The 27,362-nt window shown below is 41.0% G+C and overlaps 1 protein-coding gene across 1 annotated transcript in view; it reads right to left on the bottom strand.

Annotated features, from left to right (window-relative positions):
* The window catches only part of slc2a13a (solute carrier family 2 member 13a), an 85,948-nt gene that overhangs the window by 15,602 nt on the left and 42,984 nt on the right, over window positions 1-27,362 (bottom strand). The window contains exon 4 of the mRNA XM_026146073.1: window positions 12,052-12,160. Coding sequence (XP_026001858.1) covers window positions 12,052-12,160 — 109 coding nt within the window. The remainder of the gene's footprint in view (window positions 1-12,051; window positions 12,161-27,362) is intronic.

Consider the following 27,362-nt stretch of genomic DNA (forward strand, 5'->3'; position numbering starts at 1 on the left):
GGCTGGGGAGAGCGAGGTCTGGGCTTCTCTGCTTAGGCTGCTGCCCCCGCGACCTGGCCCCGGATAAAGCGGATGAAGATGGATGGATGGAACATTTTTAGAACAAATTACACCTGTAAATCTTATAAATATAATAGACAAGAGTTTGAGAAGCTTTTGTAACTAAGCTAGCATGTATGTGGCTAGCTGGGATGCAAGGACTAAGCTCACTTCAGTAGCTGGCATGCTATCTATGCAACAAGTAGCAAAATTACCAAAGTCTCTGAAAAAGAATAGTTTGGGATGTTCTGAATGTTGCTGTGCCATTATCTTTGTGTTTATTTTTGCAAGCGCAGGTAACAGAATAGCTCTATTGGAAAAAAAAATCAGAGGTGTAATGAGCTACAGTGGGGCAAAAAAGTATTTAGTCAGCCACCGATTGTGCAAGTTCCCCCACTTAAAGTGATGACAGAGGTCAGTAATTTGCACCAGAGGTACACTTCAACTGTGAGAGACAGAATGTGAAAGAAAAATCCATGAATCCACATGGTAGGATTTGTAAAGAATTTATTCGTAAATCAGGGTGGAAAATAAGTATTTGGTCAATAACAATAATACAACTCAATACTTTGTAACATAACCTTTGTTGGCAATAACAGAGGTCAAACGTTTACTATAGGTCTTTACCAGGTTTGCACACACAGTAGCTGGTATTTTGGCCCATTCCTCCATGCAGATCTTCTCGAGAGCAGTGATGTTTTGGGGCTGTCGCCGAGCAACACGGACTTTCAACTCCCGCCACAGATTTTCTATGGGGTTGAGGTCTGGAGACTGGCTAGGCCACTCCAGGACTTTCAAATGCTTCTTACGGAGCCACTCCTTTGTTGCCCGGGCGGTGTGTTTTGGATCATTGTCATGTTGGAAGACCCAGCCTCGTTTCATCTTCAAAGTTCTGACTGATGGAAGGAGGTTTTGGCTCAAAATCTCACGATATATGGCCCCATTCATTCTGTCCTTAACACGGATCAGTCGTCCTGTCCCCTTGGCAGAAAAACAGCCCCATAGCATGATGTTTCCACCCCCATGCTTCACAGTAGGTATGGTGTTCTTGGGATGCAACTCAGTATTCTTCTTCCTCCAAACACGACGAGTTGAGTTTATACCAAAAAGTTCTACTTTGGTTTCATCTGACCACATGACATTCTCCCAATCCTCTGCTGTATCATCCATGTGCTCTCTGGCAAACTTCAGACGGGCCTGGACATGCACTGGCTTCAGCAGCGGAACACGTCTGGCACTGCGGGATTTGATTCCCTGCCGTTGTAGTGTGTTACTGATGGTGACCTTTGTTACTTTGGTCCCAGCTCTCTGCAGGTCATTCACCAGGTCCCCCCGTGTGGTTCTGGGATCTTTGCTCACCGTTCTCATGATCATTTTGACCCCACGGGATGAGATCTTGCGTGGAGCCCCAGATCGAGGGAGATTATCAGTGGTCTTGTATGTCTTCCATTTTCTGATGATTGCTCCCACAGTTGATTTTTTCACACCAAGCTGCTTGCCTATTGTAGATTCACTCTTCCCAGTCTGGTGCAGGTCTACAATACTTTTCCTGGTGTCCTTCGAAAGCTCTTTGGTCTTGGCCATGGCGGAGTTTGGAGTCTGACTGTTTGAGGCTGTGGACAGGTGTCTTTTATACAGATGATGAGTTAAAACAGGTGCCATTCATACGAGTGGGGGACAGAAAAGCTTCTTACAGAAGACGTTACAGGTCTGTGAGAGCCAGAGATTTTCCTTGTTTGAGGTGACCAAATACTTATTTTCCACCCTGATTTACGTATAAATTCTTTACAAATCCTACCATGTGAATTCATGGATTTTTTTTTCACATTCTGTCTCTCACAGTTGAAGTGTACCTCTGGTGCAAATTACTGACCTCTGTCATCATTTTAAGTGGGGGAACTTGCACAATCGGTGGCTGACTAAATACTTTTTTGCCCCACTGTAGATGATGAATAGGGTCAAAAAGTCTCTGAAACATTAAAAAAGCTGAAAACTTCCACCCAAAATGGCAAATTTATAAGACAAAAAGTACAGATTTATGGGGGGGAAAGTAGTATTATAAGTGGAAAGAGCTGTTTCTTGCAAATTTGACACATTGTATATTGCTAATTTGTATATTTAATCTTAAAAATGCAGATTTTTCTGAAATTTTTGCTTGTTCTAGGAATGTCATGATAACAGGATACCACAGGTTGAGTAGTTAGTACCAATACCAGAAAAATTACATGACTCTTAATACTCAATTTAATACCAGAGTGCAAAAACAAACAAAAAAATGTAACAACAACAAAGACATTATTGGGCAGATGATTTATTTAAATTTTTAACATTATATTTTGTAGACAGGTCACAGACTCAAGTGTTAGGATGGTTGCAAGTAGCCTATTAACATTATTCCAAGGTACAGTGTTAGTGATAATAAATTAGTTAACACATTTCTATAGTGTTAGCCACTGGAAATATTTTAGCTAATTGAACATAGTTTATTTTTAATTACTTGACCCATGTCACGTATCAAAACTAGCACACAAATAACTGCAAATAGTGATCACGTTGCACTATGTTCCACTGGTTGTATTTGTTGTCATGTGTAGTAAACACCAATCCAGCTACTTAATAAGACAGCTTCACACATGACATCCTGCTGTGAGGAGCATGCGAGTGTGATGCATTTCTGTATGCATTTGATTAGAAGCTAAATTAGAATATTTGTCATTAAAAAGGTCTGGCTGTGTCTCGGTGGGAGACAGAAGATGTTGGCACGATTAGGTTGCTTATGAATGCTTGAAAACACACACACACACACACAGGCAAAAACAACCCAGTATTTTTTATTTATTTATTTTTTGGTCTAGCTTCTTGGATTGCATGCACACAAAACACACGCAGATCAGTGCAAGCTCTGCCAGCTCCTCGCCGGCCCGCCAGCAGAGTGACCACGTAAAACTGTTTTTTGTGACATTTCCAACATGACATTTATCTGTGGGACCATCTGCGAGGGCCAACTGGCATGTTGCAACAACAAAATGAGTACTTGGCAACATGACAAAGCACACTGAGATTATGTGCATTCATATAGTAGCTAAATTTAATACCACAATGCTGGTTTTCTCAATACATATGTGGTTGTTCCATGAGGTAAATAAAATTGTAGTGATTTGCACTGCATGTTGGCAAAGATGTATCTCTGATATCTTATATTATTAGGATGTCATAGCATTAGAGAAGGTTGTTTTTAAGATGAGAACCACAGAAAACTACCATACATATACATTATTAACAGCACCTGGGTAGTGGGAAGTGAGGAAGTGAGTTTACCACGCAAAGAGTACTTGGGTAAGATGTCTATTAACAGTTGGCCAATTATATTAAGTGGCTTTTTCTTTTTAGCATTTTTATCTTTCATCTGTCCCAGAGAAAAACTCCATCTGCCACCAATTAAATTGCTCTTATTTGGACAATTTTGCCACTGTTAGCTAACTAGCCTAAGGTCTTCCAATTTCATGATTACCTGGGTGGCTTGCTGGATATCATTGCTGGATGCTGCTAATAAAGTTACACAATTACACAGTGAATTCGCCTTTATTATTATATTTACAAATATTGTCTTGGTTGTATCATTTTATTTTGTTGTATTCATCCGCGACACCTTAAAGGCTGGTCTGTGAAAATATTGTCTGACATTAAACCGGTCTGTAGTGCAAAAAAGGTTGGGGACCGCTGAACTACAACATCTGGCAGATCGAGAATTTATCAAGCTCACTGAGACTGCAGAGCTTGTACTGTATTATTAATTGCTGTGTTATCAATTTGTCATCAGCGTACTTGGCAATTTAAATTCTGACAAATAGAATCGAAGTCTGTTGCATATACTGGATACCAACTGCCATTGTATTCTGGTATAAATCTCTAGTTTCTATGCCAAGCTAGATTGTCTTGCCCCCTTTACCTAAATTCATATATTTCACAAAGCACTTAGTTTTAGTAGTTTGTTCTACTTGTGGTGATAATTAACCATTATTATAGTGCTGGTTGAAGGAAATTTGGCCAAGGTGTTGGGAATAAAATGTCACTTCTGGACTTTCTGAGACTTATTTTCTCATCTTCTGGAAAAGATCAAAGTTCACACCATGAGAGACCTTACAAAGTGCAAGCAGGAGAAAATAAAAGCAGAAAAGGAAACATGCCACGTGAACGATTTCAGGAAATGTTTGCAGTGTTTGCATGATAAAGTATGCACATTCCACTGGTCATTAATACCCTGAAAAGCATCTCTTTTTTTGCACATAATTGCTTCAACTTCTGGATCAAACCACTATTTTGGTAAGTGTGCAGTCTAAAGCATTGGTTGTACTTGGTTAGAAGTCCTTGATGCTACTTTTTGAGAAACCTGGAGCGAAGAACAAAAAAACCCTCTCTGCATGATTGTTGCAAAAAGCAGCAAAGAAACAAAGAGAATAAAAGAACACGGGTCTTTTCATCCACAGCTCAATATTTCTTGTCCCCTTTCTCTGTCTTCCTTCATAAATCTTACACTTCCTCTCCTGTCATCTGCCTTGATCCCCCTCCGTGGCCCTTCCTCCACCTCATCACCATCAATGTCAGATCTCCCTCTGCCCTCTGCTTTCCTCTTCTCTGCTTTTACTCTACTCTCCAGCCCAGTTGGAAGATCTTCCTGTCTTTTAAGATAGTTCGTTCACCACTCACAGGATGCACACACACATTTCCCACCAGTACACAGTGACCTTTACGTGCAAGATTATGAGGCTAATTCATTCGAAATGATCCATCAGCTAATGCATAAAGATGATATCTAATTTGACCAATTGCTGTACCACATTGTTCTGCATTTATAGCTAAACAACAGAGATGGGAAGGGAGATCCATAAAAAAAGAAAATCTCCTGCAGGATGCATGTTACTGATGTGATCCACACAGCCATCCATCCAGCTTCTTTTTTTCCTGAGTGATGCATTCTTGATAAATACATTTTTCATCACACAGGTTTCTCTGACAGTTTTTGAATGTTTGTGTGCGCGTGTGTGTGTGTGAGTGAGTGAAAGCAAGGAGGTTATTCATGTAACACCAAGAGAGCTCAGGGAGAGTACCTGACACATGAGTTTAAATCAAGCTGCTGTAAAATAATAATGGCACGTATGGGACCATGTCCACGGCCATTACGCATACTCATGGCCAGTTTTAGTTCTCTGTAGGCCTTTTAATCTATTTGAAGTAACAAAAAAAAATTATTTGATCTTCTGCAAACAAACCCTAAACCACTACTGATACTTCTGCAGTTTCAGCACTATTGATGTCTTAAATCTTGCGCAACAGAAGCTCGGTAGATCTTTAGTTATGGCTTAGGTTAGCTTTCTATGGATTGGGCAAACACCTAGCTTCCATAGCTGTAGCAATTAGCTAGTACAGTGGAACTCCGACTTACGGATACCCCGTTTCATGAAAAATTCAAGTTACGAAGGCACTGAACAGCAATATTTTTGCCCGTGTTACGGCAAAATGCCCGAGTAACGAAATCCGCTGGCTCTGATTGGCTGAGCCTACAATGCCAACAATGCCTTCCGAATCATGTGACAACCCCTTGGCTTCCGTACTTGTGATTCGCTGTTCCACTTGAACGAGGTATTGTTGTTCTAGTTAGCAATTAGCCTATAGCCTATCATTCAGCATCGCCTCACTCAAAGCGCTTGATGGGTGCTTCGATTTACGAAAATTTTCGAATTACGAAAGACCCTCGGGAACGAATTAATTTCGTACGTCGGGGTTCCACTACAATTATCTATAATTGTGAAGCTAAAATGTCAAACAGTGAATATAACTCTAAAGATTATGTTGTTTTCACGATGCTGTTGGTACTGTAACCAAGGACACCCTCGCCGAGCCACTAACACAACGGTGGACTTTTAATTTTTAATACATAAATAAATAAAAAGCAGATATAGCTAGGTTAACAAAGCTACATAAGCTTACTGCCCATTATTGAAATAAAAGTCATGCCATCATAAATTATAATGATTTTATTGTGCAAACTAGGCTTTACAAGTCATTATAGTGATCAACAAACTGGATTAAGAGCAGCTGATGGTCATTCAGCCTTAGCAGGCTACCCACTGAGCTGGTGTACGTACCATATAATCAGTATCTCCATGTATGCATATTATATGTGCAAACTTTTTTCCCTGCACCTTTCCGTTAAAAATACACTTGCGCATTTTTCCTAATTTTAAGCAATAGGCTTTTTTTTAAGTGACCATGCATGAAGAGAATGGAGTGCTAAATTAACAGCTAATGGGGCTGAAGTGGGCAGGGACAATCTGGGAGAACGTTAAGGCACTTTCAATAAAGAATTAGATTTGATAGGAAGCTGATGCCATGGAGACACATGCTAAACAAATCAGCCAGTAATATAACCCCACGGTCCTGCCTGGGCACTCTACACACATCCGTTTTCCTTTCTTATTACCGTTTTGCATTAATGCACGCATAAGTAAATAAAGATAAAGTAGTAAGTAATTTGATGACCAAAGAAAATAGGGCAGGAGAAGAAAATAAAAAAATATTAATATAAAGGATTACTTGCTGTATTCCTTCATTTTATAATAGCTTCATACTGGAAAGTAGTCACGATAGCTCACATAACATCTATTTATATACTGTAGAGTACAGCTGGCTAAATACACATAAAGTAGTAATAGAACAGCGGCAGAGGTTAGCTGATCACTGCCTTGCTAGCACAAATAGAAAAATCCTCACCTGCCAGATAGAGCTTCAACACCTGTATACAGTTTGATCTCACAGACTCCTGAAATGTTATTGCAACACAAACAGCTGAGCATGATAAAAATTCACCTACTGGGATTGTGGATGAAGCTCAAGTATGTTTGCTTGCATAAATGGACATTACACAGAACAGAGCACAAATTAGCATTCAGGCAAGTGATACTAATATGCACCAAGTTTAGTGTGTGAGCAGGTGTAAAGGCGGATTTATACTTCTCTGTTCAAGCTACACCTTTCTGAAACATAATCAGAAATGTGACGAAATGCAACCACATGCCAACACAGACCGCACAGGAATAAATGGTGCAAAGGCGATGCTTAGACTAGATCTCAAGCTCTCATTTAACCAGAATCTCTGAGAGACTTAGGTGCTGTTAACCACTGCTCCTTTGTGAAGTTGGACTGAAAAGAAAAAAAAAATTTTAGATCGTGTGAGGTTTGTAACTGTATTTGACAGGCTGGGGTTTATAATTACAGATATCCCCTAACGCAGCACTGATCTCCATAAGTATGTTAGATATGAAAGGGCAAATCAGAGGGAAACGTGTTAACTGTCAGTTTGATGAAGTGAGAAACGCAACTTTGTCACTTCATCAAGATGTTATTGGTTGAACTGGCTGGTCAGTTACAATCTCAGTCAATCTTTCGCCTGAATTCCTCTGATAAAGACCAGAAGAGCTCACTTTTTTTGTTAGATATTTTACTCCAAGGCTGACAGGAGGATGGAGGCTTTCTGTGGGAAAATGTGCTAATAGGGTCTCAAATGTACCCTCTGTGTGAACATATGTGACTTGGAGAGAGGGAGGAAAAAAGTGAACACTGTCAATCCGTTCCTGTCAAGTTCCTAACTTGAGAGAGAGAGGACTGTTAGAACTGGCAGCCAATATGTGCTTTTCTAGTTTGGTCTGGATTTTTTTTTTTTTTGCCTGTCTGCCAGATTGTCTCATTGCCCTTTTCCTTCTTCGCCTGTGCCAGCCTGGTGGTTTAATCAGAAAAAGCAGCTGGGGACAGGGAGAGGAGCTTGTTTCTAAGCCTGGCTGATTTACTGGCTCCTCAGACCTTCTTTATGTCTCACCGGCTAATGGGGCTAGCCTGGCAGCTTCACTGGAGGTAGACAAAAGAGGCAGTAGACAGGGAGCTTAGCAAAGCATACAGCACACATGACGAGTGACGGGAGGCGTCAGCAATAACTCAACACACAGTGCACATTCTGTGGTTAAAGTAGCCCATGCTCCGTATGGTGGAAGATGATCAAATATAGTTTTTAATCATTCATATCTTTACATTATATTCATCACTGAAGGGTGAGTATTGTCATGGTAACAGCTGTGTTCTCCCCCTTTCGTTTTGTTCTCTATGTTCTGTAGTCTGTCCTCGCCTCATCCAGCAACCCTCTGAGTTTTTTATTATTCACCTCAGTTTCAGCGAGCAGGCAGATTGTTTCTATCACCTAATATCAATCATCCAGATTCACATTTTCCTCTGTCAGCCCAGTGTGTGAGTTCTCAGGTTACAACTGTGAACGTCATCATCAGGATTCAGTTCTCACTACATGTTCTGAAACCCTAACAAATGTACTAATTAATAAATTAATAAAATTAATACCATTTTTGCAATCAGTGCATGGACTTTTCATTTTTAACCCCTAGGCCTGTTTTGAATTGTAACACCAATCTGTAGATCAAATAGACCTTGCTGTTTCTTTATTTGGGTGTTCACCTGTGATACATGGCTCATGACTCCCCTGCTTCATCCTTCCTATTGTTTATGTGCCAAAATGTCCTTTGACAAGACACTTAACACCCAAATTGGGTTAAACAGTGTCTTCTAAACCCAGATCCTTTACCTTTCAAAATATGTACACTGGTCCACTTTATATTGACTTTATAAGTGGTTAAAAAAGTGGGCAGGTGGCACCTCTATAATGACATACTACAGCAATTAAAAAGGCTGGTCTAGTTATTTACAATTGAATTATTCAGTTACCCTTTATTTTGCAAAAAAGGACAAACGCCTAGCTTCCATAGCTGTAGCAATTAGCTGGTATTATCTATAATTGTGAACCTAAAATGTCGAGCACAATGAGTATTATGAACTTTCAAGCTTATACCAACAAATCAACCACTGCAACATCTCTTCTCCTTTTGTTTTTGTGATTTCCTTTTGAGTAGGCCGTCACTGGCATCTGATCCTTTTTCCTTGTACAGCAAATGTAAAATTTCTTAATTCTTTTTCTCGTCATGCAACGTAAACACACACTTAAAGCGTTATGTTTTTGTGAAAAATTCGCCCTCAAAAACGCGCGGTGAAAAAAAGTTGACATTAAGCGACAATGAGCTGGTCCTGATGTTTTGACTGTGTTTGAGCTACAAGCGCACTTGTTGCCACATGCAGCGATCTGATTGGTCTACTTTTTGGAAAAATTTGAAAAATGACACAATCAGTCTGATTGGCTAATTTTATAACACAGGAAATATTTTTTCAGTCTGGTGTAAAAAGAGTGGCCTTAAAACTGACTGTTAATTTAATTATACCTTTACAGTGTCCAATGGCTGCATTTTGATTAGTATTTTAGTTTGGAAGGAGGTTCCTGGGTGGACCTCCTGCTGGAAAAGGACATTGCCATGCATGTTAGGTTAACTGCTGATTGTAAATGATCTCTGGAAGTGCGACTATGCAGTCGTCTGTCTCTCTGTGAAGGACTGGAAACATGTTGAGGGTGTAACCTGCATTAATGTCGGGCCTTTCTCTTACAGTATGAAGTGCCTTGAGGCAACAGTTTTGGAACTATATAAATAAAATTGAATTGAACTATCATGGCAGCTGGATAGCTGGTAACCCCCCATGACTCTGAGCTGTATAAGGAGACAACAAAATAGATGGATTCTGGCTGATATTATAACCATGGCTTAGTCTTATGTGGTTTTGAAACACTACAGAGACATCACAAAGACAGGCCCTAAAATAACAACTTGCTTTAGATTATACAGTTTTAAATTCACATACTCGAGTTCAATATCTTGGATACGAAAAACACAAACACACACACCAACCGAGTGATTTATTATTGGCTTATCCACACGTACATCTGGAGTGAACACATCTGGGACGGATGGGAAAGAGGCCCACGGATTCGATTCATTTGCTATGTCACAAGACAACTGTTGTTATTTGTGCGTCTGCTGCGTTGGACTCTTTCTCTTAAACATGTTGCTTCTTCTGATTTGGGCTGTACTTTGGCGATTTCATCAGATCTGCTCTCTTTCAGCCTGACTCCAGATGAAAATAACTATAACCTGTGCCAACTTGCATTCTGATCTGTCTCTGGGACTTTTCCAGCCACGAAACGATGCGAAGCTAAAACAAAGCAAACAACAGAAATGGAGACGCTGGCATCAAAAAATTGATTGTCACCAGCGTGAGGCCTTTAATGTCAATTTTGAGTGATGTCATTATCACCACAGTAAGCCGCAGTACTTATTTTTTCAAACGAAAGGGCAATCAGATTTCAATTTGCAGGCAGGAAAACACATTTTAATGCCATCTGTAAACATAACAGGCCCGAAACAGTCTCGGCTGAGGATGTAATGATGCTCGGTGCAAATGGGTCATCTCTCGACACAGATAAACTAGCAGGTAGACCTTTTTGGGAGGACTAATAATGGATTGGATTTATATAGCGCTTTTCAAGGCACCCAAAGCACTTTACAATGCCACTATTCATTCACTCTCACATTCACACACTGGTGGAGGCAAGCTACGGTTGTAGCCACAGCTGCCCTGGGGCAGACTGACAGAAGCGAGGCTGCCATATCGCGCCATCGGCCCCTCTGGCCAACACCAGTAGGCAAGTAGGGTAAAGTGGCTTGCCCAAGGACACAACGACCAGGACAGAGAGCCCGGGGATCGAACCGGCGACCTTCCGGTTACAGATACGCTTCCCAACCCCCTGAGCCACGGTCGCCCAGCAACTAGAAGATTGGCAGATACATAAATCAGAGAGTCAGAAAGGTGGATAGGGACAGAGCTATGACAGATTAAGTTTGTCCGCTCTGCTGTTCATAATGTTGGTGACAGGGATGAAGATAAATATACAGTAAGAGAGGCAGACACTCAGTAACCAGATCTCTCTGCGAGAGAGACAGAAGCAACCGCTCAAAGACATCCAGAGTTTCACCGCTGCTTTATTATCATCCTTTCTCCTCACATTTCTGTCCATTTACTTCTCAAAATCTAATCACGCACGGGCAAACGGCCATACCTAAAGCCTCACGCGCACCCGCTTACATACACACAACCACGCGAGTGCACAGATGTCATGCACAAACACGCACGTGCCACACAGGCGCGCCTGCACAGACTCCAAAGTCCATAGGGTCACATTTCGTTCATTTAGTCACATGTGTGCAAACACGCCCGTACAAGAACACTTATCCTGCTGCTCTCACCTCCGGTGGTTGCTAAGCAACAGCACATATCCACAGATTGTTTACGGAGCCTTGCAATATAGTTCATCTCTAAAGGGAGGCGAGGCAGGGACCGATGACACAATCCCCTCAGATGAAAAGAATAAGCTGGTCCATCCCTTCGCAGGCAAGTGGGCAGTAATGCAATGAGTCCTCTTGCTCCCCACTGGGCGACGTGAAGCGACAGATGACAGAAATGTTTTGTGATTTAATAGCGTGTCGCTGAAGCGAATGCACCCGTCTGAGGCATGTGACATCGTGTGCCATGCATCGTTATTGTTTTCATTAACTCTGAGGGCAAAACTGATAAAAACACACTTGAACTTTTCCCTTTCGGTGCCAATGCGATGTAGAAATAATAAAGGCTGTGCCGTTTGAGCTCTTGAAAAGATGACACATGGACACAGGTCAATTTTTTCCAGTATACTACACATGAAAGGGCCTCTAAGTTCGGCAGTTACAGACTGCTGACAAATTAAAGGGAAAAACCTGAACCCTTGACCCCTTCATTGACACACTGGCTTTGTAAGGCTATACGGCACGTATCAGCATCCCTTAAAGGGAAGGGTTACTGAAAATCAGTGCAAAGTTGTTTTGGGTGATCGCCTTTATCTATTTGCTCATTTGATGCTGAACACTGCAGGCTCTGTTTAATTTTACAAAAGTCTGTTGCTCTGGGAGAACAAGCAGAATAAATCAGACCCGTGCGCCAGACCCGACGGAAAGGTTTGGTGATGTTTCCACTCACATGACTGTGTTGATTCCTGAAAGCTGCTGGAACATCTGAAGACCACAGCCCACCACCAGGGCTCGTCGTGTTGGGGGGTAGGTCAGCATCCGCCAGATCACCGGGCCGTCTGAGAGACACAAGCAAAGGTACAGAAATGAGTTTTGCACGCAGCACAAGATAAGATAACTGCTATCTCAAGGGCGACATGTGAAAAAGAAACCAGGCGTGAAAGTGCAGTTCCTCAAATGGCCACTGGCTGGCTCCATCACCAGAGATTTCTGTGTTAAATTGCCCAAATTTACAGTCATCAACTGTATGTTTTCCTTTACTACATCCATGAAATTTCTCTGAGGTCTTCCTTTTTTCCTCTTCCTGCCTGACATCTTCAACATCCTTTGTTTGTATATCCACCATCCCTGCTCCGCACATATCCAAACACCTCAGCCTTGCCTCTCCAACTTGGTCCCCGAACCTCACAGCCTGAAGTGTTCCTCTGATGTAATCATTCGTAATCCTGTCAATTCTGTCTTAACACCTTTAACTCTCCTGTGTTTTTGTCAGTACCACCATCTTCAAACCTTCTTGTAACCCTTCCCTTTGACTCTTGCTATTATCTTCTGTCACAAATCACCCCTGACACTCGTCTCCACCCACTCAATCCTGCCTACACGCTCTTTTCATGTCTTATATGCAATCAGTTGCTTTGGATGGTTGACCCCAGGTGCTATAAAACTGCATAAAGATTTATGAACATGGCATGAGGTGCTAGAAATACAGGACCACCTGCCTTCATAAGTGCTTTAATTCTTCTTGGCACAGATTCAACAAGGCACTAGGCAAGGCAAATTTATTTGTATAGCACAATTCAACAACAAGGTGATTCAAAGTGCTTTACAGAGACATTAGAAACAAAAACAAATAAAAAGCATGATTTAAAATTGATTAAAACAAGCAAACAAACAAACTAACTAAACACACACATTTCACACCTGTTCGCTAATTGTTCACTAGAACAATTTCACAAATATTTTGGTCCATATCGGTCATTTGGTCATTGTTAAGTTCAGGAAACCAGTTTTAGAAGATGTGACATGGTGTGTTATCCTGCTGGAAGCAGCCATCAAAAGATGGTACACTGTGGACATAAAGGGATGGGCCTCAGCAACAATACGTGGGTAAGCTGTGGAGACGATGCTCAGTTGTTATTAAGGAACACAAAGTGTGCCAACATATATTCCCTACAATATCACAACAACACTTCTGCCCATTGATACATTAGATGATCGGTCCATGGTGGGTGTATTCGGGTTGTTAACGTCAAATGCTGACCCTACTTTGTGAAAGTGGCAACAGAAATTGAGACTCATGAGAGAAAGCCAATCTTCTGTTGTCCAATTTTGGGGAATCCATGCAAATCGTCGCCTCAGCTCCCTGCTCTTAGCTGGCAAGAGTAACACCCAGTGTGGTCTTCTGCTGCTGTAGCCCATCTACTTCAAGGTTCAATGTGTTTTTGTGTTTCAGAGATGCTCTTCTGCAAACCTTTGTTGTAATGAGTCCTTTTGAGCTGCCTTTTGAACTACTTTAACCATACTCCCCTAACCTTTGGAATCAACGAGTGAATTTTTTCACCCAGAGAATCTGTGCTCACTGGATATTTTCTCTTTTTCAGATTATTCTCTGTTTGGTTGCATAGATTAGCATTTTCTGAATTACTCAAACCAACAATCACGCCACGTTCAAAGTCACTCGAATCACCCTCCGTTCCACAATTCTGGTGCTCAATTCAAAATTTAGCAGGTTGTCTGGACCTAAATGCGCTGGGTTGCTGCCATGTGATCGGCTAATTAGATATTTGCATTAGTCAGCAGTTGAACAGTAAGTAACAGTACGTTAGCTGGCTGCTGCTGCTTTAATATTTAACACATATAGATGAGAGTGTTGTCAACCACACAGCTTTAAAAAATGTCAAACCGTTCTCATTAACACGAGTGGAACAACGTTCAGCTTAACCATGATCTAATTAAAAAATGCCACCAAATATTTTCAAACCGCACACAGGAAACTCAGTGGGTTTGTCACCATTAGTTATCCATAACAGATTTCTGATTTAGTGTTTAAGTTAGCATCATGAGTCACACTCTCCTCAAGCTGGAAGGCATAGCGGAAGCAACCATGTGACCAAGCGAAGATCTCTTACACAAGATGCTGAGGTTTTGTTTGTTCCAGTGATGCCGTCCTGTTGCTCTTGAATGTTTTGGAAAAACATGCAAATTTGCCTTATTTTCTTAGTGCCATTTTCCTCTTTCAGATGGCGGATATCTCACTGTGGGATGGAGCAAATATCTGAATTTGGCTTTGGCCACACAGAGTCCTACTTGGCTCATCTTCGGAGCCAGACTGCGATTTCCAACGCACGCAGACTAGTGATTCCTTCGGGAGGAGAAGTCTTAATAGGATGAGAGAATGGCTGGACAGGCATGGGGCTCTGGGATGAAGAGGGAGACATCCAGAGTGCTAACAGATCAGACAAACAAGTCTGAACACACACACACACAGGTAATATCAGGATACACAAGTGACTGTGCAAACACGGGCAGAAAATACAAACGTATCACAAACAAGGATGCATGAGCCTGCACATATGAGCTGATGCGCACAGACTGAGTATTTTGGAGCAGCTGTGTGTGGGAGGACTTTGGACCAGTGAACATCTCCTTTTGCTGTTTGACAAGCAGATCAGACTCTGTAAAGGAGGCTCCCGCTGACACACAAACACACTTAAGCCTACCTTTTAATGGGTGCCTGTCAGCCCTCGTTGGAGGATATTATCATCAACTTTGAGTCTTTTCAAACCTGAGATGCCGCGAGAGGCTTTTTAACTTTCATCTGTTTTTCCACATTTTCACAGAAGACTTCTCCTCATCTTTTTATTTTGAAGAGATTGGAAGCAATTCTCAGTACCTTGTACCTTAGTAATAAAAGCACTGTTATATGCTTAATATATGTCAATATGGGATTGACATATACAATATGGGATTGTTCAGACTTTGAAGTTTTAACAAAATCATACTTTCATACACAGTCTCCTATTATCAGAGGCTAAACATTAATGAAATAATTAACTGTCAGGCAGTTTCATAATATTGAGGATTGTTTTCTAGTTATTTAATGACAAACGAATCAGACAAATCAGATACTGTAGAAGGTTTGGACTTGATTTCAAGTGTTAAACTTGTGCAAGTGACCGAGGCCTGCGTTAGACTGAAAAACTAAAATAACTAAAATAACCATAGATTGTTAATTTGGAGTGGCCAAAGACTGATTTCTTTTCTTGGTTATGAAAAACCACAATATCACATTTATGGAAAGAAATGAAAAGTGTTTTCTACAAGATGCAAATCACTGGTTAGACTCAAGAATAGGAAGGTTAGATTAGACCTCATCAAAAAAACATCTAAGAAGAAAAAGAAAATTCTGGACAGAGGGAACCAAAGTTTTACCAGAATGACAGGAACCATAAAGTGAAGAAGGAAAGGAGCAACTTCTGATCCAGATCACATCACATCATTTGCCAGACATGGAGGAGGCATTTACACATATGACTTCTGAAGTGTACAAAGGTATACTCTCTGCTTAAATTAAGCGAAATGTTGCAAAACTGATTAGTCAGTGGTGTACAGCACCAATGGATAGCTCAAGGCATAATCCAAAGGCAACCCAAGAAATTCTCCAAGCAAAAACATGGGATTTTCTTCAATTCCCAAGTCCGTCACTGGAGCATATTTTTTCGACTATTAAATAAAATACTGAAGAGAGACGCACAAATAAGCGGCACCTGAAGGTGTCTGCAATAAATTAGAACATCTCAAGGTAAGAAAACGATTCAGACAGTCATTGTCAGCAAAGGATTTTTAACCAGGTATTAAAAACAGTCCTTATATTTGTTTGTCCAGTTACTTTTGAGCCTCTGAAACTGGACTTTGAATAAAAATGTCTGCATTAAAATCCACAAATATAAGGTCTGACTATGCTGATCCTAAATAACCAAAATACAAAGAAATTGTGTAAAAGCAGAATGCAATCATTTCCAAAACTTTCATGAATAAATATGAGCACATTTGGAATTTGAAGGCAGAAATATACTTCAAATAAGTTGGGATGGGGTCACAAAAGACTGGAAAACTAAGTTCCTTTTCCAACTATATCTCATGTAGGTGGATATAACTTGTAGAGGAACAGCTTCTTGGAAGTCACGATGGGCAGAGGTTCACCAAGCTGCAAAAAAAACCAATATCTACAAGTTGTGGAATTATTTCAGGTTAATAAATAGATGGATAATGTTCCTCAACATAAAATTGTGACTTTAAATAGCAAGTTATTTAGAGTACATAATATCATCAAACGATTCTGAGAATCTGAAGAAATCTCTGTGCACATTGGGAAAGGCTTAAAATCAGTACTGGACATCCATGATGTTTGTGCCCTGCAGCGCTGCATTAATCAACTGAAAACATCTGGGGCATAATGAAACAAGAAAATACGACAAAGACTGTTGAGATGCGAGAATACTACCATATTTTTCAGACTATAAGGTGCACTTAAGATCCTTTTATTTTCTCCAAAATTGACAGCGTGCCCCAATAATCCGGTGTGCCTTATGTATGAACTCTGGTTGTGTTTACTGACCTCGAACCGATTTTATGTGCGTATGCGTACATGGTGCTCAAAAATCTGTCAAAATGTTTTAGTTCGTCTTTATCTGACTGTTTTGCTTCGCTTAATGCGCCTTATGGTCCCAAAAATATGGTATATCAGACAAGAATGGGACAACATGGGAACTGAAGAAGCTTCTTGGATGAGAGGTGAAACATCTTCAACAAACTTACAGAAGTCCAGTCAACCTGCATGACTGGGAATTTACACAATGGGTCAACATTCCTCTCCAAAAGGACAATGTGAGCCAATATTAGACTTTAACACAAAAGATATGGTTATTATTGAAACACAGGGCCACTAATGAGAATTACTAGACCAGCTGATTTCTGGGAAATATAAGATTCCAGAAGTTTTGCATATTGACTTTTACTAGAGATTTAAAAAAGAAAAATCAGGCAATCTCAGTCGCTGTTGCCCAGATTTAAACTGTTTTGTAATCATGTGCTCATGGGTCCACTTTTGTGATCATAAAATTCTAAATTGCTGGACTCATTAGCAAATGTGTTCAGGTTATGTAAAACATTTCTTTACTGTAGCTTCCTTTTACTCGGCTCACACAGCCACTATATGTTTCTCTAAGCAGCCCTGTTATTGTTTTTTAAGTCAATGTTTAAAGGAAGTTCTCCACAGAGAAAATAAAGAGAAAGCAATGTGTTTATGGTCCAAGCCACGTCCATGGCACAGGTTGATTTTTTGATCCCCGCTGAGCAGACCATGGGACTCTTATCTGATTAGCCGACAGGGAAATCACAAATGAACTATCGAGAGGTTTGAAACCTAACGGCCGAATGGAGGCGAGATAAAACACACGTTCACGTGCAATCAATTAAAGAAACGCTGTGTATTTTTCCTGGCTGGTTTTTCCCCACAGAATACCACGAGATCAAGCAAACAGTGTAAGAAAAGGGTTATGCACAGACTCTCAGACAAACTCGCAAAACACACAGCTTCATTTCCTCAGCTGAACACCACCCAGCTGTAATTTAATCAGATGAGATATTGAAAAAGAGGGATGGCAATGAAAAACAAGCCAGCGGGCTACCAGTGAGCCACAAGCGCAGTGATTGCGTCTCATAATACTGCCGTAATTGCACGTTCGTTTTCCACACTGAACCTTTCCAGTTACATCTGCATCACTTGAATTCGATCTATCCACAACAATTTAGCCTAAAAAAATGAAATACAGTTCATGTTGTCTTGTGATCAAGCCATACAGAAGTTCAGTTGAGTTGTGGATCATAGCTGAGAGCATGAAGCAAGCAAATATACACGATGGGATAAGAGTTCCTAGTAGAAAGAGGCACTTAGAAACATCCTTAGACACACAGACACTCACACCAAGCTCAACAGGGGAACACAACTATCCACACAAGCTGTGATTATACTTCCAGCATCACTACCTGCACAGATCTCCTTTGATTGCTCATCTTATCGGGTTTCAATTCAGTAAATAGCTCCACTCTACCACTATAATCCGATTTGTTTGTGCAGTGAAGTAGGGAAGCCTGGGATGTGTGTTTAATGTCTCCAACTACTTCTTTGCATAATCTTTGATATTCTTTGAAGGAATGTCCAATTAGTGTTTTCCCTTGGCTACTTGCTTTTTGGGAAAACATTGCTAGTCCAGTCAGATGTTTCTTTTTATTCATACTTCAAACTCGTGCCATACTCAGCTCCATGAAATATGCAGCAGGAAGAGGAAAAATACAAGGAGAGGAATAAAGACTTTGTTGGAAGCTTGCTTTCCAGGAAACTGGAATGCTTCCACTGACGGGACTTATAATTACAGATTTCCACATTGATTTGTAAATCTGTGAAATCCTTTCAGTCTGTGGGTCAGTGCATGGTCAATACACCACAAAGGGATACACTGGGACTGAGCAATGCCCAATCAAGAAAACAAAGAGGCTCGATGGAAGCGCATAAAAATGCAGGTTCAGACTTTTAAAAGGAATGGTCTTGCATTTAAGTTAGACAGGAATAGCTACTCCTATCCCATCCAATCACCACGCTTTGGGGAAGTAAGTGGCAGGAAACAGGCTACACTTCTCAGACAAGCAGGCTGCAATCAAGGACCGAGGCCTTGGCAGCCAATCTGTAGCCCTTCTACATCAACCCCCATCCCCCCTCTAATTATTTTTTCCACATACTTCCCCTCTCCTCATACTTTTTCTCCTCTCCTCTGCTTCCTTATGTAAGTAGGATCATGACATCTCACATGTCACAATAAGAATCCTGAACAGAAAGTCAAAACTAGTAGAGAATAAATAACATCATCTGAAGCACGGTGTAGCCTCTAAGGTTCTTGATCATTAAAGCAACTTTAGGATTTTCACGCACAAAAGAATTTAACTTTTTGGAAAAATAAAGTTTTTCTCTGAAAGTTGATTAAACTTTTAAAACCTTCAACAAGAATCTAGGGGAAGCTTGGCTAGATTAGCATCACCACTGGAAACATTTGGGGAAAGAAAATAAAGAAGAGTCAAAAGAAACCCTTCAGCCATGCTACGGGTGCCAACCTCTGAAACTTTCCATCACATGATTGGAACCACAAAAACAACAACAAGCTAATCCGAGCAGCAGACCAGAATAAATAGCTGTTCATAAGAAATGTTAGATAAATCTTTTTATGTTTTGTGTGTCCATCCATCCATCCATCCATCCATCCATCCATCCATCCATCCATCCATCCATCCATCCATCCATCCATCCATCCATCCATCCATTATCCTTTGCAGGGTCGCGGGGGGTGCTGGAGCCTATCCCAGCTGTCATAGGGCGAGAGGCGGGGTACACCCTGGACAGGTCGCCAGTCTGTCGCAGGGCCAACACACAGGGACAGACAACCATTCACACTCACATTCACTCGCACATTCACACCTAGTGGTAATTTGGATTTTTTCCAATTAACCTATCCCCACAGTAACACCTCAAAATCCAAAATACAGGGGACTTTCATGCCCTTCTCATTTTTTTTTCTTTGTAGTACACTGTATGCATGACTCTTTACATTTAGCTTATGGCAGGAAAGTAAATGAACTTGTTAAAGTCCTGAGTCTGGTGCCCCAGTGTCCATGTTTTTGAGTATGGTTAATATTTCTAGCTTTTGTATCAGTTATGGTTGTTGTTGGACTGTGTTTTCTTGGGTTAAAAGGATATTCTAAGTTGGATTAGTTTCTCTGATTGGCTTATGTTTTTCTTGTACTTTTGGTCTTCATGTTAGGTTATTTAGTTTCTTGCTGTTAGTGATTATGTTTTACCTCCCTCAGTGTCTAGCCTTGTCTTGCGTTTTGAGAGTCTTGTCTCTGTTTAATTTCTCCAGTCACAGTGTAAAGCTTGCGTGTCTTGTCCGCGTCTATGTATTTGTCATGCTTCCTGTTTTATTTTGATAGTCCTTGTCCTGTGTGCAGTGCATTTAGTTTTGCTTCCGTTCTATCTCGTTATGTCAGATTCGTCCCAGCTGTGTTTCCACCTGTTCCCCATCCTCTCGTTATTCTGCCTGTGTGTCGTGTGTACTTCCATGTTTCCCAGTCATGTCAAGTCTCTTCCAGTCACCTACAACCAGTCAGGAGTTTCTTACTTGTAGTTCATGTTTGGTTTGTTTCTTTAGTATTCATATATTTTGTTTTTAGTTTGTTTTTGGCCAACATTAAAGCTTCTGCCTTTAGTTAAGCATCCTGTCTCCGAGTCCTGCGTTTGGGTCCTAACCTAGCCTGCCACACAGCTCACCATAACAGAACTATTCCTTTAACTACGTAAAATCATGGTGAAAGTTGCAAATGGTGGTGCTTTAAATTCAAGCTTTATTAGCATATAATAGTACAGTCAACAGATACAATCAATTCACTATAAACAAAAAAAAAAAAAAGCAAAAATTGTGATTTTGTAAGATGCTGTTGTTTATAATGCAGGATTACAGTTGAGTAAGCGTTTCTTAGTCTGTGTCTTTGCGTGTATGTGTTCCTGTTTTACTTTGAAGGTCCCTGCCTGATGTCAGTGCGTTCTGTTTACGTTCCCCTGCCTCGTCAGCTGTGATGTCTTCCAGGTGTGTTCCCCTCCTGTTTCCCATCCCTTGATTCCTGGTGTGTGTATTTATAGTGTGTGTTACCTCGTCCTTGTTGCTGGTTCGTCTGTGTCTCTCCGGCCGTCATTCTGTGTATTTCCCTGTGCCTCCCTGCATCTCTGTTTCTGGTTAGTTTCTGTTAGTTTTTCCCAGTTTAGGTTTTCTTAGTTCCATGTTCACCCTCGTCATCTCTGCTGTATCCACATTTGGTTAATAAACTCACTTGCACCAGAGCTGCTGCATCTTGGGTCCTAAATAATCCACACACGGCAACCCGTGACATATACAGACAGTTTGGAAAGAACAAACCTAAATTATTATAGAAGATCTCTTCAAATTTGCTTCAATCTTCAATCGCTTTTACAGCGTACAGATTGTGTATCAGTCTCTGTCTTCTAAATCCTTTGTTATTATACTATTAAGTGAGAGTATTGGTGTCATAATCGTCAGCTCTCAAACTCCTCATAAAATGATAGATTTCAGAGTTAAGCTGGCATCCGAGTCCTTCCACTTGTTTTCATTCTTCCTTTCATTTCAGAACACAGACGACCTTTTGAGAACAATTTATTTATGTGCTCTGATTTTTTTACCCACAAATAATAACAACCACTTTGACATCAAGAGGAAAAATGGTATGTTGAGAGGAGGTCGAAGAAAATTAAATCTTGCAAGAAGGATGCTCTCAAGTACTGGTTAGGGAGGCGATTCCTGTGTCAGCCAGAGGTAACTTAAGTCACCTGTATCCTACATGTGCACCCCATTGTTTTAGCTGGTGGACGTAAATCCTATTCCAACAGGGCTTCAAAGTCTAAAATACTTTTTGGAAAGCAGGAATCTCATTTGGTTCATTCCGAGATAATTGAGAATCACTCAGGTCCTGTAGGGCTTGGGAGAAAGAGCATTTTAAGTGGAGCTGATGAAATCTTATCGGTAGACCAGACTCCCGTCTGCAGATGCAGGGTAGCAGCTGTGTTTACCTAAGGGCACTGAGGGGCCAGCAGTTGCCAGGAGCTGAGAACCAGACAGACAGATGGATGGATAGATGGACGGATAAATGGAGTCACACACATGAAAGAAAAATCCACAAGAGTGGCAAGGGAGCTTACACTAATTCAACATAAATATGACACCCTTGAGCACTGACAGTAGAAACTCTTCCTACTGGCAGTTTCATTCAGGATGACTGACACATAAAAAGCTTCTGCGTATACTTTATCACCACCTGGACCAAAGGAGCACTTCACATCATTTAGCGTTGCACTGTAACTTTGCCAGACTCATACGAGACAGTAATAGATTAAAAACTGATGCAGCATAACCAGAACGACCATCTCTATTCAGTGCCACTCATTCTGTGTTAAAACCTGAATCACAGCTCTGTGAAGCTGTTAGGCTAGTGTTTCCTCAGGCCATGTAAGCTCATTTCTCTCGAGCTCCACTCCTACAGATGTTTCTTTTTTAAGCTCTAGCTTATGCTAAGAACCGGCTGCTTCTGGAACCAAAGAAAACCTAAATAATGAGGGAAAAAACTGTACCAAAGTCATATGGAGCATCAGCGGTTCTCTATTATCCCTATGCAAAAACACACAAAGCATCGTGCAAAGGAAATTTATATATGCGAAGACACATTATATAAGGCAAAAACAGACTTAATTATAATGGGCTTGAACGTCAATATTTGGTGTTTAATCTTCAACGGAGCCTGTAATTTCATGTAATTTGTTTAACTAGCCTTCAGGAATGGTTCTCACGACTTCTTGAAGGACATTCAAAGCTCTTCTTTGGACGTTTGCTGCCTTTTCTTGTGTTCCTTGTCCAGTTGATCCCACACCACTTCAATTAGGTTGAGGTACGAGGTCTGGGGAGGCCAATCCATGACTGTCAGTGTTCCACTGAGTGATTTTCTATCCACATATGCTTTTACTGCACTTGCAGTGTGTTTGAGATCATTTTCATGTTCCAGTCAGATGCTTTGCAGACGATGGATCAAAACGTGTGTGTTCCACCTATTTTGACAAGATCCCCAACACTTACTGTTGCACCTCTCTCGACCTCATGTAAATACTGATTATTTAAACCAAAAAGTTCAAATTTGCAATTGGTTTTTGTATAAATGTGGTCTGTTTCATCCCTTGAGCCAATGTCCAGAAAAAAAAGCAATTTTCATTTTGGATATCTAACATTTATAGGTAGTGAGGATCAATATAATGTCACAAAGAGAAAACTCTGAACCAGAGGGAGCTGCTGTCACAACTGAAGCTTACAACGTTTTGAAAGCTTCAGAGTCTCGGTGCAAGTTCAACAAAACCTCCATCTCTCCGGTTTGAAACTAATCACATCAAAGAGATCAATCGATAGAGCACAGGAGGTTGCTTTCAGCTCTCTGTAACCTGTTGCTAGAGGAAGAGGTTTGCACAAAGGTGGAAACATACAGCAAAAGGCAGGAAATAAAAAAGGAAATCAAAACGGAGGCAGACAGTTTTACTTTTCCAATTTTGGTTTTGAAAATTGTTGAAAAGTCAAAGCCTTGTTATGTAACTGAGCTCATGCGAGCAGAGAGGCAGACAGCTACCTGAGGTTGAGATGAGGACAGGGACATAGAGGCGCATGCATTTTTAAACTGTCTGATTTTCCAACTGAGATTTGTATTATTCAGCAGTCAGACTGCTTTCCCCGCACACTGTGCATCATTAGATGCAAAGTGACCCAGAAGAACTTTGACGGATATTTTTTATGTTGTGATTAGAAGTAATTTCATTCCTCCAGGCAATAGCTTTGTGGGTAAAACCCGGCTATCTAGCACTTGTTGCAGGTTACAGCACAGCTGTTATTTACTGTTATTTAATGAGCTACCATTGGCAGCTTTGAACCAAAACTGGTGGGTAGTTACTCCTAAGGGACGGGAATAGAGACAAGTGTGGGTGAGCGTGCATGCAAGGCAGGAGAGAGAGAGAGAGAAAAACATGAGAGTGGTCTTGATTGCCTAAGGCTGAGATTACACTCCTCTGTGCACATTGGAAATCTGGATGAGTGGCTGCTCTTATTCCACTTTGTAGTCCTTTGCAATTGGTGCCCTTGTAGTGGAGATGCAAGTCTGCACAGTCCAAACTAAATGGACAGTATGCTGATGTCTGCATAGAGCCTGCTAAATGTGGGTCCTTTCACTGATATGGTGGATTCAGTGCTGTCATAGTGTGGCTGTAGGCGGACCCAGAATGCAGGAGGCAGATGGCAAAAACAGAAATCAAGCTCTTTAATGGTCAATTTCCAGTCCAAAAGGCACATCATGGGAAGACATATACACACTGAGGGTGTTTAAGCTGTGTTTTCAAATTGTTTTACCAGCGAGAGGACCTTATTAATAATCTGAAGACAGTTGGGACTACAGTCACCAAGAACACCACTGGTAACACACTAAGCTGTAATGGACTGAACACTCGCAGCGTCCCCTGCCATGTCCCCAATCTTAAGTTTGCCAGTAAACATGCAAATGTTTCAGAGAAGACTTGTGAGAAAGTGCAGTGCTCCAACGAACTCGAGCTCTTTGTCACCAACTTGACTCACTGCGTTTGAAGGAAGAAAAATGCGTATGACACCAAGATCACCACCCCCACAGACCAGCACAGGGGTGTGAAGATTATGCTTTAGGGCTGCCTTTCAGCTAAGGGTACAGGACAATTTCACCGCCTTGCGAGGCAATTGATGGGACCAGGTATTGCAAAATCTTTCATGAGAATCTCTATCCTTCAACAAAAATCCAAAACATATCACCAAGGCAACACAGCAATGGAAGAAGCACATTAAGGCCATGGAGTGGCCTAGACAATCTCCAGACCTCAGCCCTGTAGGGAATTTGTTGAGGGAGCTGAACTTTAAGTTGTCAAGCAGCAGCCAAGAAACCCAAGAGATTTATTGAGCTTCTATAAAGAGGAGTGGGCCAAAAACCCTCCTCAGATGCGTGCAGACCTGGTGATCATATTACTGCTGTGCCTCCCAACAAGGGTTTCTCCAACAAGTAGTAAGTCGTGCTGTGCTTTACGATCCTTGTCTCACTCAGTGACATTCAAATCACTTTATAAAAATGTAAGTAATGTGTTTTCCCCAGCTTTTTGGTTCCATCTCTCCATTAAAATGAAAGACTGTTTAATTCTTTGTAAGTGAGCAAACTTACAAGTTCAGCAGGGGACCAAATAATCATTTCTCTCACTGTATCTCAGGCTAGCACACAGTCCTTTAATTTCTTTGTGTGCACATGTCAGTAACTCCAGTTTTTTGTTAATAGTGGCTGAAATCAGAACTGGTGTTTTGTTGGTTCCCTGCATGGTGGATGAGTGTTTTGGCAGCTTAATCATCCGTATCGTGCTGTGCTGTTCGTTGCACTTCTGTTAGATCTGTGCGTTGTGCACAGTTTAGCATTTTGATTTGCCGTTTTATTTCTAAATTAATAGAGAAATGGAAGCTCGAGCACTCACATATGTGGAAAGCATAACTGCATTGTAAGGACTAACAGAATTACACACCGACAGACTCACAGACTACTATCCACGCACACTTTCAATTTCATAGCTTATTATTTAGGACTGTAGAGTTACACTTTCTGTCAACACGCACGTATATTTGCATTTTTTAAAATTACATTTGAACTACTTGCACAAACATCATGTTCTTATCACGGCTTGTAGGGATCTGCTTCTACAGTCTAAATCCCTAAAGAAATTTCACAATTATATTTTTAATATAAGTAATAACGCCTGCCTGCCTGTCTCCCCCTCCCACCCCCAAAAATTCTGTTTTAAAGACTGTGAAAGAATTTCGTTAATAACCGCCTATCCACATAGGACTTATGACAGGAGCAGAGAGGGATTCATGACAGCCACTGCACAACTCACCCTGCTCAATTATGAATAAGCTGCATAGGACCTACAGGGGAACAGAGGAGAGCAGGGGGCTCAAAAAGGAGCTTTTTTGTCCTCAATTTGTCAGTGCTGCTTTACCCTGTTTGTTATTCTGCTACACGGTGAACAAAGACTGTGTCTGGGCTGACACATGTTGTGAGCCCTTAAAAGTTTGAGTGCAGTATTTTAGGGAGGTTTTAAGGGGTTAGTACAAACCAGACAATGAATGCAGCTTTTTAAGTATCTGCATTAAGTGATTGAATCCAATAACGGAGCCAGACAACTCCAATCAGAGAGGAAATGAGCCTCAGAGTGATACAAACTAGGGAATCTTCTGTGCACAGGTGTGCAGATAAGCATGCATCCCGTATTACATCATAAAACACATTTTTCTGTCTCACGTACAGCTGATGCACATGCACAGTGGTGTCAAACTCATTACAGTTCACGGGCAAAACACAGCTCAATTTGATCTCAAGTTTAACAGATAAGCACCAACATTGCAAAATGGCATTAAAAAAAAAGCCTGATATGTCATAAGGTTACAAATATATAATCAGTATGTCTCACTTATTTCCCATTCAATCAGATTACAGTTATTGCAATTTGGAAGCCACACTCAAACAATATTGATTTACTTATTTATGGCAATATAAGGCAGCCTTATGTTTGAAACCTCTGCTCTGTGAACTTTGGGATATGGTGTAAAGCTAGATAGAAGAACTCGATAAAGCCAGTTATTATATATCCTGCATGAATCTTGTATTGTGCTAGGTTCTTGTTTGTGATGCTGCAAGTGTGTTCCTGACTCATTACCATTCAGTCTCTCTGTGTCATTTCTATCCCAGCTGAGTCGAGTAAACACACTGGCTGCCAGGGCCCGGCTGGCAGTACTTTTTCCCATCTTTTCACCAGGAATGAAATACCAAAATTTCATTCCTAATCTTTATTCTCCACATCATGTCCATGTCAGCAGAATCCATCATTTTTATGCTTTTCATTCACTGTCTGTGTAACCAGACTGTGTAAGACATTTCAAGTGACAGGTTATTTACATGACTCAATCTGAGGTCCACCGGGTCAGTGGCCATACTACAAAACTCTTTTCATAGTATGAGACAAAGTTTCTACCAAGTTGTCACGCTGTTCCCGTTTGAGGCAGCAGACTGTCAAATTTAAGTCCAGCTAGGCTGTTAGAGAGATTTCCTGTCAATCATCTATCTTGAGACCAACTAGTGGCACATCCATCTAGTGTCCAGTGTTGAGAAGCAGCTCAATTTGTAGTGTCAAAAAATGTCCCAGTGGATGTGCACCAAGGTTTTTGATCTGCTTACTGTAACTTGTTGTAAAAATAAGGAGTACTGATGAATGCTATTTAAAAGGCTACCATCCGGTATATGTAGATGGCACCAGGCAAGATATGTAGCAATAGCTCACATGATCGTGCTGCTTTATTCTACTTGAGTCAACAGTCGATCACTAAACAAATGACACATGTTTTGGATGCAGACAGTGGGTCCAATCTGTGCACCGATCTGTGGAGAACATGAGTAATAACAAACATGACTCACAAAAGCAGAGTGATTGGTGACAGTGGCGTTTCTAAGAGACTCATTGGTAAAAGACACGCATTGCACAAAGTGCGGAGATGACCT

Source organism: Astatotilapia calliptera, chromosome 17 (assembly GCF_900246225.1).
Source record: "Astatotilapia calliptera chromosome 17, fAstCal1.2, whole genome shotgun sequence".
Lineage (NCBI taxonomy): Eukaryota > Metazoa > Chordata > Actinopteri > Cichliformes > Cichlidae > Astatotilapia > Astatotilapia calliptera.